We start from the raw sequence: 13,191 nt of genomic DNA on the forward strand, positions 1-13,191 counted from the left end.
GAAACTTCAACTGGTACAAAACAGGGCAGCACGTTTACTAACAGGGACTGGCCAACGAGACCACATCACGTCAGTCCTTTTCCAGCTTCATTGGCTGCCAGTCCAGGTCCGGGCCCGATTCAAAGTGCTGGTATTAACATTTAAAGCCCTAAACGGCTTGGGGCCAGGCTATCTGAAGGAACGCCTCCTCCCATATGTACCTCAGAAGGATCCTCAGGGGTCCTTCTCTGCGAGCACCTGCCAAAGGAGGTGAGGCAGGTGGCTACCAGGAGGAGGGCCTTCTCTGCTATGGCACCCCGGCTGTGGAATGAGCTCCCTAAGGAGGTTCGCTTGGCACCTACGTTATATACTTTTAGACACCAGGTGAAGACCTTTTTATTCTCCCAGCATTTTAACATTCTATAAATAAATGTTAACTTGGTGTTTTATTTATTTATTTATTTATTTATTTAAGGATTTTTATGCCGCCATTCAGCCAAAAAAGGCTCTCATGGCGGCTTACAAAAGTATTTCTTGACAGTCCCTGCCCACAGGCTTACAATCTAAAAGACATGACACAAAAGGAAAGGGGATTGGGAGGGAGGAGGAGGAGGAGGAGGGAAAGGAAAGCAAATTCAGGCACTACAATCTTAGTTGGAAAGTTCAGCAGTTACAGGTGACAGCAGGAGGGAGGGGTCCTCTCAGCTGAAGCTGGACCCAGGCACGGTGGAGAGGCGCCTGGCTGCTGCTTCCTCCCTCACTGGTGGCCTCTGCAGTGTCAGTTGGTAGCAGGAGGGAAGGGGCTCTCAGCTGGAGCTGGACCCAGGCATGGTGGAGAGGTGCCTGGCTGCTGCTTCCTCCCCCACTGGTGGCCTCTCCAGAGACAGTTGGTAGCAAGAGGGAGGGGGCTCTCAGCTGGAGCTGGACCCAGGCACGGTGGAGAGGTGCCCGGCTGCTGCTTCCTCCCCCACTGGTGGCCTCTGCAGTGACAGTTGGTAGCAGGAGGGAGGGGGCTCTCAGCTGGAGCTGGACCCAGGCATGGTGGATTTTAAATTTGTAATTTTGCATTGCTGCTGTTTTTATCTGGTTGAGCTTTTATATTGTATTTTATATTATGGTTTTATACTGTTGTTTTATTTTTGTGAACCGTCCAGACAGCTCCGGCTATTAGGCGATATAGAAATGTAATAAACAAACAAACAAATAAATAAATAATAAACTCTATTGGTAACAGAAGGAGCACACGCCTGGCATTTCGGAGCGGATTGAATACTGCGTTGAACCAGATCTGGAGTAGTCTCATCTTCAGTCAAGCAAATGGTTGTCGACGCCATGAGTCCCAACTGTTTTTGTATTGTATGTGCTTTGATTGTCTGTTGTTCAGCTACTTTAGAAACTAAAGTCATGATGGTGAGGGCTCTGTTCCTCGGTAAGTATGCCCTGCTGACTTCTGTGTCCAGGATTGCTCCTATGAATTTGATGGTCCTGCACGGGCATAGGCATGACTTCTCTATATTTATCATTAGTCCCAGTTTTGATAATAATTTCAGTACGTAGTCCAGGTGTCGGCCTAGGTTGTTGTAGGAATCTCTGACCAGGAGCCAGTCATCGATGTACGAATTCCCTGTCCTCTTAAGTGGGCACAGACTACGGCTATACATTTTGTAAACACGTGAGGTGCTGTCAGTAGGCCAAATGGAAGGACACGGAACTGGAATGCCTGGTGACCTATTGCAAAGCGTAGAAATTGTTGGCTGACCTGGCGGATGTCTATATGGAAATAGGCATCCTTGAGGTCTATGGATGCAAACCATGACTTTTTTGTTAGTAGTGGTAGGATTGTAGCCAAGGAGATCATCCAAAACTTTCTTGGTGTTATAAAGGTATTGACATCTCAGAGGTGTAAGATGGGCCATAGTCCCCCGTCCTTTTTCGGTATAGTGAAATAATGGGAGTAAAAACCTTGCTATGGCAGCAACTTGCTCCTGCAACAGATGCATATTTTAAAGCGGGCCCCGAGGGCCATATGATCTTGAAGAGTAGTTGTTGGAGAGAGAGAAGGAAAATTATATAGGAAGGAGTGGGAGAACAAAGACGTCAGAAGAAAGGAAGAAGAAGATAAGAAGATTTAATGCTCTAGCTACGTTTTTCTTTTACAGAGACGTTCCCGACAAGGCAGGGTGCAATGGCAGTCGAAGAAGAACTGGGGGATTTGGGCGGGAACCCTCCTAGACATGCGCACTATGGGAGGGGAGGGTTCCTGCCAAAAGGCTCTCAGCTATGGAAAATTCCTGAAGCCAGGCTCTGCACCTGTGCGTGATGCACAGAGACCACAATGAAGATTTGTTTACCCTACACAGGTCCTTGTCTCTCTGCATACACTCCAGTCACTGCCCTTACACACATCTGCTTCCCCTCTCATTTTCCTATAAAGTCAAACTCTCCTTTCCCAAACTCTTAATAGACACCCATTCTCAAGATAGATGGGAGAACCTATAATTTTAAAATAAATATTGCATTCAGTGGTGCATGGTTATGAGCAGATTACAGAAGCCCACAAGACAGCAATACAGAAGCTCCGTTCCCTGAGCACTGGAGCCTTTAACAGAGTCTATTTGCACATCTTGAGACGTTCCTCCAAAATAATGAGGACCAGAAATGTGCTTTTTAAATACTAAAACCACAAAGCAAGCTGAAAAGATTCACAGGAATCTGATTTCTTGTGCCAAGTACCACACAAAATTCACAGAAGGTTCACAGTTCCTTGCTGTGGCTCATTTGTCTTTCAACAGTAGTTGAATTATATAGCTTACCTTTCTGCCATAGAGACACTGATAGAAGATAACTCCCACTGACCAAACATCAACTTTATTGGAAATCTTTGGAGGCTCTTTCCCAACAACAAAACACTCTGGTGGTAGATACCTGAGGAAGAGAGGGATAAACAGCTACGGATTAGGCACATATATTTATGCATCTGTTTATACCTTTCCTTTTAATCAACCTTTCATGTCACAGAGCAGTTTTCTTCAGGACAACTGCTGAATTTCATATTGCTATACTGGAAACTACACACAATGATATAAAACAAATTGTTTATGCAATGTATCAATGTGTCTGACACTTTAGAGAGCAGCAAAAGAAAAGGCAGGTCCCTAACCTGAGGAGCTTACAATCTAAAATTAATTTATTGAAATTCAGTCTCATCTTTCGTTTGTTGGGCCAGGTCTCATATTTCATGCTTTAAATGGCATATAAGGACTTTCATAAGCCACTCCTGGTTGCCTGAAGCACAACATAAGAAGCATTCACTATCTTGGTAAAATGCCAAAGGGCTCCCAGATCCCTGACCTGTGTAAATCAAATAGCCCCCTGTTAGAGCCATGAGCAACTTATGACAGCAACCCAAATAATGTGGGGAAAATAGCTCTTCAGGTATAGGAGACCATCTGGGTTTATTAAAATAAATTCATATTTGCCTTAAGTTATTAGAACATTTATACAGAAGTTGCTGTTACCTCCCAAGATCCCTACAGAATATGGGAGGTTACGAATCATTATCAATCAGAACATTTTATGCCATGCCGCCTCATTATTATTAATTAATCCACCATTGACCAAGGGGCGTAAATAAATGTTCTCAGCAGCCTCCTCACATTCATGGAACTTTCTTCCCCTAGAGTTTTGTTATATTTATGAAACTTTCCTTCATTGGAGATTGGTCAGAATTTTACCTGACTGGTCTTCAACAAGTGAGCTATGGCCATTTCAACAGTGCTGCCACTACCATTTTGTTTTGTGACAAGGAACAGGAGCCTCCTCCGCCCTTCTAAATTGAATATGAAGGTGTATGTTGCTTTAACTTCTTACCACCCGAAGGGAAAGAAAGTAGTAGGGTGAGCTGTATGTGCTCAGAAGAGTGACTGCAGCCACCTTGAATGACCTTGTGTCTGTATGGAGCCAGGATCGGGAAACTTCTACAGCTAAAAATAGGCGTTTTAGCTGGGAACCCTTCCCCCACCATCCACTGTGTATGACCTAACAGTTCCCGCCCTTCCCTCAGTCCTTGAAGACCACCATAGTCTTCTAAAGGAAGACCTACCTCAACGGAACGAAGGATCAAAGGATTTTCTTTCTTTTTTTGACACTGAAGTGGGGACGGTGGGAGGGTTGTTTGACTGCACAGATGACTACTCGAAGAACTACAGTTACAGGTAAGCAACCTGTCTTTCTTTGTGGTCTCTGTGGTCATGGGCGATTAGCAAGCTCACTTACCAGAGGTGGGACAGTGTCTCAGGTAAGAATTGATGACAGTACCAATCTCCCAAATGACGCATCAGCTCTGGCTCAAATGTCCAAGCGATAGTGCCGAACAAATGTAGAAGGTGCAGACCAGGTGGCTGCTTTACAGATGTCTGGAATCACTATGCCCTTTCCAAAGGCAATGGACATAGCTATAGGTCTTGTAGAGTGTGTCTTGACCGGCAAAGAAAAGTGCAAGCCTGCAATTTTGGTAAGCTAACTGAATAGTCTTTACCACCCACGCTGAGAGCTGTTGGGACGATAAGGGCTGTCCTTTCCTGTGACCTCCATAGCACAGAAGTAGCCTTCGTGATCTCCTGAATGGTTCCAACCTTTGCTTATAGAAGGCCAAAGTTCTTCTTACATCTAACACATGCAGAGCTGTCTCTAACGGTGATATGGGAAAAATGCAGGCAGAACAATGTCTTGGTTCAGATAGAATGCTGTAACCATTTTAGGTAGGAATGTCACATCTGGCCTGAGCACCACTTTGTCTCGATGGAAAACCAGATATGAAGAGTCCACTCAAAGTGCACATATTTCGCTAGCCCTTCTTGCAGACTTAATTGCCACTAAAAAGGCAACCTTCCATGACAGAAAGTGCAGAGGTGCTGTGGCCAAAGGCTCAAAAAGGTTTTGATGAGAGCTTTATGTACAACTGATAAACTCCAAGATGGTGTAAGGGTTCAAGATGACAGTACCATATTAATCAAACTCTTCAAAAACCTCTTAACAAGTGGATGAGAAATGAAAAACCTTCAATCGTAGGGCAAAAAGAGGAAATAGCCGCTACATAAACACGAATACAAGCAACTTTGAGCCCTTTATCAGCAAGGGTCTTTAGAAATGATAAAAGGTGATCTAAGGAACAATTACTGGGCTGAAGACCTTTCCCTTCTGCAATTTTTTTGAAACTACTTCACTTCCTTTCATACAAACTTCTTGTGAACTGCTTTCTCGCCACTTAACTGCAGATGGTCCTTGATGTTGGTAGGAACTGAACGACGGTTGGGTTCGGTACCAATGTCTCTGTTTACCTGAATATTGTGGATGTTGCTGGGGAAACCCCATCCAATGGACTGTGGTTCTCACCTTTTGAATGGAATCTAAAGACTCATCAATCTTGGTATTAAACAAACCTTGCCCATCAAATGGTAAGTCCAATATGTGCCCGGGCTTCGTGAGAAAGGCCCGCCAAGTGCAGCCATGCATGGTGTTGTAAGGCAACTGACCCTGCTAGAACTTTAGAATTGCAGTCCTCCTGATGTGGACTAGTGTGAATCTGTTGTCTTGCCAGCCCTCAGCACTTCAGTCTGAAAAAGTTGTGCTAATTGTTGCTTGTCCTCGAGAAGATTTTCAAATAGTTTTCCCATCTTTTCCCATAACAACAATTGGTAGCCTGACATTGCAGCCTGATAATTTGCTACCTTTAGACCTAATGATGCAGATGCATACAAATATCTACCCAGAAGACCAAGTCTATGGCCTTCCTTATCGACATGTGAGGAATGCTGCCTATTCAACTTTCCTAACGCTGCCTCCACAATAATAGAATTTGGAGCTGGCTTTTTAAATAAAAATTCCGCCTGTTCCTCCTGGACTTTATGCAAGCCCTCCAACCTTTTGGAAGTGGGGGGCATTGACGAAGGACTTTTCCATGACTGCTTAATTACTGTCAATAGAGCTGGAAGCATTGGTACTGCTTCAGGAGTAACTGTGTCAAAGACAGGGTCTTGCACAGATGGGGCAGACTGCTGCATAGACAAACCAAGAGACTGCACCATCCGAAAAATCTGGTTTATAAATTGACCGAGATCCTCCAACAGTGATATTATGTCCTGTGAACCGACTTCAACGTTGGGAGAGGATACTGACGGGTGACACGAAGATGGAGAGGTGGAATCCGAAACATAGATGTCTGATAATGGTGATTCAGCAGGTCTCATCAGAATTTGTGGTTCTTGTACTAAATCCCTCAACAACACTGCCTGTGTATGCTGAGGAATGGTTTGCACCGCTGTATATTCTGAATGAACCACTGCTCGGGAAAGCTCCATCAGTATCGAAGAAGTTGCTGGCACCGTTGTCAGTAGGCATGTGCTCCGCTCCGATTAGAACCGGAGAATCAGAAGCGAATTGGCCTGCTCCGCCTTGCCCAGAGGCGGAGTAGAAGCGGACCGCGGACCCCTAGAAGCAAGGCGAAGAGAAGCGCCCATTTTCGAAGCGATCCTCTTTCCACAGACCGCTCCGATCGCCATTTTGAAACATTTCGCCCATAGGATTGCATTGAGGAAAAGAATAGGGGATAACTGTGTTGTTTTTTAAGCTATCTTTCTGAAACTTCTTGTGCTTAGAGAGTCATGGCTGGGGGTCATTTTGAGCCTACTCTCAGCTCTCTGCGTGGTGCGGTTCGCTTGCTAGAATTTTTTAAAAAGTAGGGTAAAGGCGGGAAAAAGATTACCTTTTCGATTGCTGAGGGGCAGAGTCAACTCCCGGTCATGATCACATGATCCCAAAGTTGGAGGAGAGGATAGGCAAAACGGGTAACTTGGGATTCTGGGAAACTTCTCTTTCTACTCTGAACGGAGTTTTCCCAGTGTTTTTTTTAAAAAAGTAGCTCCACCAAATGCACAAACACAACCTGAAATCATACTAACAGATAGGAAACACACAGCAGTGCTACCCGCCCTAACTTTGGGGAACAACTGAATACATGTGGTGCAAGGGGATGAGCTCCCCTAGGGCATGTGGATGTGCCCTCACTCTCCTGTACTTGGAGGGCCATCACAGCCCTCCAAAAGAGTAACTCAGTGGAGCAATGTCTATCATGAGTTGAAGTGAGCGTTTGCTTCTTAAAAGACTGATATCTAGACAGGACCAGTCAAATGGCTGATGCTTCCCCCTTTGGGCACGTCCACCCCCCCCCCTTACTGGTAAAAGACAGATATAGGCTTTTTTAAAAAGTTCTTCTTGTTGTTTATTCAGCAACACTGCTGCTTTTAATTCCACCCCTCCTTTGTTTATTTATTCCATTTTATATGCATTACTGGCTTATCCTTGGCTCTCTTCCTTATGCCCCCAGAAATGTCTGCTGCCTGCCTTCCCTCCCTCCTCCCCTGCCCGCCTCGCAGGGATGGTTTGTGTCTGGCTTTGACTCAGAGGAGAAGTCCTTCCTGCGCTCAATTAGACTTTTGGAAGTTCCAAATCCATTTTTCAAGTGTGGAAGAAGATTCATATTTAGGTTGATCTCTCTACTCCCCAATTCATGGCATCTTGGGATTTCCTTTGAAATGGCCCCATTGAGCTGTCTGCAGGTTTAAGCTCCGCCAAAAATCAGGGGATGATGGGATTGCCTTGTACCTTGGCATGATTGTGAGTCTAGATGGCATCTGTGAGTGTGCCCACTTCCCTTTTTTTTAATCTGTCCAAATGTCAGAGAACAGTCCATGTCTGCAAATGGGGTGCCCGATTTTCATAAATTCCCCAAAAATCAGGGGATGATGGGACTGCCTTGAGTCTTGCTGTGCGTGTGTATCACTGGATAAACTATCATGGTGGCGAGTTTGAGGTTTTTAACGTGCAAATTGATGGAGCTATCGAAAGGGGTGTGAATGGGGTGCCCGATTTTCATAAATTCCCCAAAAATCAGGGGATGATGGGATTGCCTTGAGTCTTGGCGTGCGTATGTATACATCCATGAGGTGTCATGGTGCCAAACTTGAGGTTTCTAACTTTAACAGAAAAAAAGTTGTATACTTTTTTAGCTTAATGCAAGCCTATGGGGGGGGAAAACGGAGCTCTGATCCGGATCCGGAGCTCCGCAGCGGAGCGGAGCGGACATAGGCAGAGCGGGGGGCGGAGCGAAGCGGGCCGATCCGCAAATCGCGGATCTGGAAGAGAAGCGGAGCGGGGGTCCGTGCACACCCCTAGTTGTCAGGATCACGCTTGGTCTCTTAGGCTGCACTGATGGCTCTGAGCCACAGCAACTAACCATAGGAGGCATCCATAATTGCTCCTCTTCCACCGGCGGTCTTGATACTATGGCCGATGGACATCGACGGCTGCCACCATATCAATAATGACTGCCTCCATAATAATCTACAGTGTAGTCTCACCCTTCCCATTCTCCATAATGGTATGGTGACATCTCATCTTTGAGGAGACCATGCTCACTCCCTAGGGCGATAATATGAGGGCACATAGCCCCCATTTGTTGAGGTGGAAACATGGAGTCTGGTGACCCTCCACGATGATCACATCATTCTCTCCATAGAGAAAGGGGCGGTCTATTCGCCGGCAGAGGTGAAGTGTCCCTGATCTGCCCTTCACTAGCTGACAAAGGTTGACATGATTCCGTTTGTCCCACGTTCCATATTGGGGATATTACCAATGGTGGTACCAGTGGTATTATACTTGGTGCCAACTTATCTTGACTCAAAGTCTTGTGGCCTGTTCCCACAGAGGCTCTAGTGGCATTAGTGTCAACATACAATGGTCCCAGAATTGGGAGACCGCTGCCTGTGGCTGGGTCTGACCAGTTTCTGTTGCATTTTTTGACACTTTCTTCTTCTTACATCTCGGTTCTCCCAAAGAACCTGATGGAGGTTTGGGGGCTTTTGCCTTTTTTGAAAGTTTTTTCACTACTATTAAGTATAAGCAATCGCCCTGGAGTCAACAGTACGTCCGGCGGATCGCAGGAGAGCTTTCCATTACCGAAGCAATTTCCTGGTCTCTCGGAGGTGTCTGCATCGCCGTTGACTGAGTAGTCATTATGGTTAGATTTCCAACCAACTCCAACGCCTTTCACCAAAGTATGGCTTTTCGTATATCAGTATGGCTCCTCGTTTGTTTGGAAAATGCTTGACAATGTGGACACCTTTCTACAATATGTTCTTCTCCCAAACACTGAATACAGAGTGTATGCCTGTCAGAAGGTGGTAATTTGCTACCACAACGAGTACACTTCCTAAATGGTGCTTGAAGGGCCATATGCCCCAACAAGCGAGCTAAAGGTCATGAAATTTAATGAAAATCACAAAACAAACAAAGAAAAAACAAACATAAAATAGAAAATTAAGAATGGAAGAAAACGCCTACAATAAAGAAGTAATAAAGATTTACACTGAGAAGCTTCCCTCATGATGCTGTTTTTAACTTTTGTAAACTGTCCAGAGAGCTTTGGCTTTGGGGCGGAATAATAATAATAATAATAATAATAATAATAATAATAATAATGCTATGGTGATCAAAGAGAGACTGAGGGAAGGGCTGGAACTGTTAGGACATGCGCAGTGGATGGTGGGGGAAGGGTTCCCACCTTAAACGCCTAGTTCTAACTGTAGAAGTTTCCCGATCCTGGCTCCACGCAGGTGCAGAGCCCATATGTGTGATGCACAGAGACCACAAAGAATAAACCGCCTGTCAGGTGATTGTATGCCTACCCTGCATTTTCAGTTAGCCACTCTTGGTCTGCTTGTGCTTGGCCCAGTTGAACTACACGTTCTTCTCACTATTCCTCATATTTGAGTCACCTCTTGAATGAAGGATGCCTTCATTTGCTCCTGATCTTTGCTTTTGCAGATGTATTAAGGAATTATTCTTATGGTAAGAGGTTGAAATGGATACTTTTGGCAATGTTTCTAGGCTATAATATCACGGAATGTTCAGCACAACCAAAAGAACACAGCACCAACCAGTAAGTGCCAGCCCCTTGCGATGTCAGCTCCATGCCATCGACTGAGTTGTAGCTGTCATCGTCCATGATCTTTGAGAGGCCAAAGTCAGTGATCTTAATTTCACCGCATGCAGTACCATTTACCAAAAGGATATTACCTAGAGGAAGGCGGGGAAAGAACTTTAAGGTGAATATGTCTGTTACGTATGGGAGTGGCTGGTAAGCAGCAGGCTTATCCAAATGAGAATGCAGAGAGAGACCAGCCACACATTTATTTTCAATCAACATGTCAGACTACTACCAACAAGCCACTTTAATGCAACACATATTGTGTGGACACCAATTCCCTATCCATTAAAAATTATTCATTAAGCTCCCTCTACATTTAAAGTGTCAAATACATGACAGAGGTTATGGCGGTTTCCCCCTGGAGCCAGATCCAAACCCCTGCCCTAAGACAATAATCATCATCTATCAGCCTTCTGCCCACCCCAAGTGTAACTCATTTCATCCACCCAGGAGCCTGATACAAGCAGAGTATGAGAAGTTGCTCTGCATCCAGGCAACAGCTCCAGCTGACTCGAGCAAGTGAGCCAAGCCACAAGCTAGATAGAAAGATTAATAACAACAACAACAACAACAACAACAACTAGATTCAGGTCATAGAAAAGGAAGTACTTCTTAACACAGTGCATAGACTAAGGAATTCGCTACCACAAGATGTTGTGATGGCCACCAATTTGGATGGCTTTAAAAGGGGGTTAGATAAATTCCTGGAGGAGGCTATCAATGGCTTCTAGCCCTGACGGTTATGTGTAACCTCCAGGAACAGAGGCCATACTCTTATCTACACCAGTGGCTGGGGGACATGGTTAGGTGGGTGCTGTTGTACTCATACCCTGCTTGTGGGTTCCTGGTGAACAGCTAGTTGGCTACTGTGTGAACATAGTCTGATCCAGCATGGCACTTCTTATGTTCTTATCTGGGTTTTTTTTAAAAAATAAGGATCACTAGTTATCGGTTGTTGTTGTTGTTGTTGTTGTTGTTTTAAAGCCTATTCATTTTCATTTGTATAGTTGCCATAATTGAGTATATTACTTTACTAAGTAACAGCAAAAAGACAGGTAATTCTTTTTGCTGTGGTACTTACAACCTAAAATATAAACGCAAGAAAGATCTGACAGGGTTCAAGGCATGACTGTAGAAAAGTCTTACATTCAGCTATAAGGACTGGAAGCTTGATTCTTATAAGACAAATGAAAACTGCAATTTTTATAATAAAATCTGCCAAGTAAGAACGGACTTGCAAAATACACAGGGCCCTGGCCTGCCTTTCCCATGTTATGATCCAGAACCCACTATGAACATACCTGGCTTGAGATCGTAGTGAATAATGGGTGGCTTGATTTCATTTAAATATTTTAAAGCATTCACAATCTGCATGATTATAGACCGGGCTTCTTTCTCTGTCATTAATTTGTGCTGTTTCAGGTAGAAATCCAGATCATTCCCCTCACAGTACTCTAACACTGTACAAAACCTGGAGAAAATGAAGTCAAACATAATGGCTTATTATGTTCTTACAATAAAGCATTGCAAAGTTTCCCGCTTCCCCTTCCATCCCCTGAAGTTTTGTAGTTGCCACCAGAGGCTGGTTCATAACAATTTAGCACTTTCTTCTCTCAGTCATGGTCTACATGGATTAGTTATTCTGCAGTATTCTGCCTTTAATTTACTTCAGTTTCTTTATATGGATCAAGAGGTGTATCAGAGCTGAAAAGAAATCAGCATCTGAGGCCTTGCAGGTGCTTCCGCTAGGTGGACTTAGGGAAGTGATGACCAGATAGGGGGCTTTTTCAGCTATACTGCCCACTTGTGGAATCCTCTCACCAGGGTGTCTCCCCTAGCACAGACACACCTATCTTTTAGGAGAAGGGAAGACTTTTAAATCTAGGCCTAAATTGTTGATATTGGGCTGGTTCTCATGACATGACAGCCAACTGAGTGTTATTTAACGGCTGCAATTGTTCATATTCAACCTCTGCTCAAGGGTTGTTGAATTGTGCAAACCCAGCAAGCATGGATTATGCGAGAGTCAAACAATCCTCACAGAATCCTAGAACAAGACCATGCATTATGCAAGTGGCAGCTGAATATACCAGTTGGAGACTGGGGCCATCATGACTTGTCATGAGTTAGCAGCGCTGTTTCATGCGAACCAGGTTGTTGTTTTCTCTGTAGTGATGTTTTGCTGCTGCCCTTTAAACATTAATTGCTTTATACGTTATATCTGAATGACATTTTGTGAGCCTCCCTAATGCGTTCTAATTAAAGAGTGGAATATAAATATTCAAAGTTTTAAAAAAATTGCAGCCTTAGACTAGTACCTCAAAGGGGGCTACAAATATGAGAAATAATGCAGCAAATATCAAAGACAGTCTCAAGAACATAATGCCTAGAAGTGACCAAAAAGGGATCTGAAAGCATGCGCAAGGGGATAAGTCTAGAATACCTGGGATTCCATGCAATGTATTTTTAAAAGCCCTTGGTTAAGAGAAGCCACCTCACTCTGGGATTGGCAAACGGGAGTCAATTGCACACACATGTTTTGAGCTCTAATTTACCATTACTTAAGATATATTCCAACAAAACGTGTTCAGAGGAGGGCAACCAGGATGATCAGGGGTCTGGAAACAAAGCCCTATGAAGAGAGACTGAAACAACGGGGCATGTTTAGCCTGGAAAAGAGGAGATTGAGGGGAGACCTGATAGCACTCTTCAAATACTTAAAAGGCTGTCACACAGAGGAGGGCCAGGATCTCTTCTTGATCCTCCCAGAGTGCAGGACACGGAATAACGGGCTCAAGTTACAGGAAGCCAGATTCCGGTTGGACATCAGGAAAAACTTCCTGACTGTTAGAGCAGTACGACAATGGAACCAATGACCCAGGGAGGTTGTGGGCTCTCCCACACTAGAGGCATTCAAGAGGCAGCTGGACAACCATCTGTCAGGGATGCTTTAGGGTGGATTCCTGCATTGAGCAGGGGGTTGGACTCATGGCCTTGTAGGCCCCTTCCAACTCTGCTATTCTATGATTTTATGAAAACAAAGAAAGAATTGCATATACATTTTTCACTGTTGAGATGCAGACCCTCCTGACTAGCTTTTATAGTTTTAGTGAACATGTGTCTTTGTTGTGAAACAAGGCATTTACTCATAAACACGTAATACAGGT

General features: G+C 44.4%; 1 protein-coding gene across 9 annotated transcripts in view; it reads right to left on the minus strand.

Moving 5' to 3' along the window:
* Positions 1-13,191, minus strand: part of TLK2 (tousled like kinase 2) — a 122,278-nt gene that overhangs the window by 17,909 nt on the left and 91,178 nt on the right. For all 9 annotated transcript variants that reach the window (XM_063138281.1, XM_063138278.1, XM_063138280.1 and 6 more), the window contains 3 exons: positions 11,326-11,495; positions 9,975-10,113; positions 2,793-2,904 (listed from right to left, as the gene is read on the minus strand). In XM_063138281.1, the coding sequence (XP_062994351.1) occupies positions 2,793-2,904; positions 9,975-10,113; positions 11,326-11,495 (421 nt within the window). The remainder of the gene's footprint in view (positions 1-2,792; positions 2,905-9,974; positions 10,114-11,325; positions 11,496-13,191) is intronic.

The sequence above is a fragment of the Elgaria multicarinata genome, chromosome 11 (genome assembly GCF_023053635.1).
Source record: "Elgaria multicarinata webbii isolate HBS135686 ecotype San Diego chromosome 11, rElgMul1.1.pri, whole genome shotgun sequence".
NCBI lineage: Eukaryota > Metazoa > Chordata > Lepidosauria > Squamata > Anguidae > Elgaria > Elgaria multicarinata.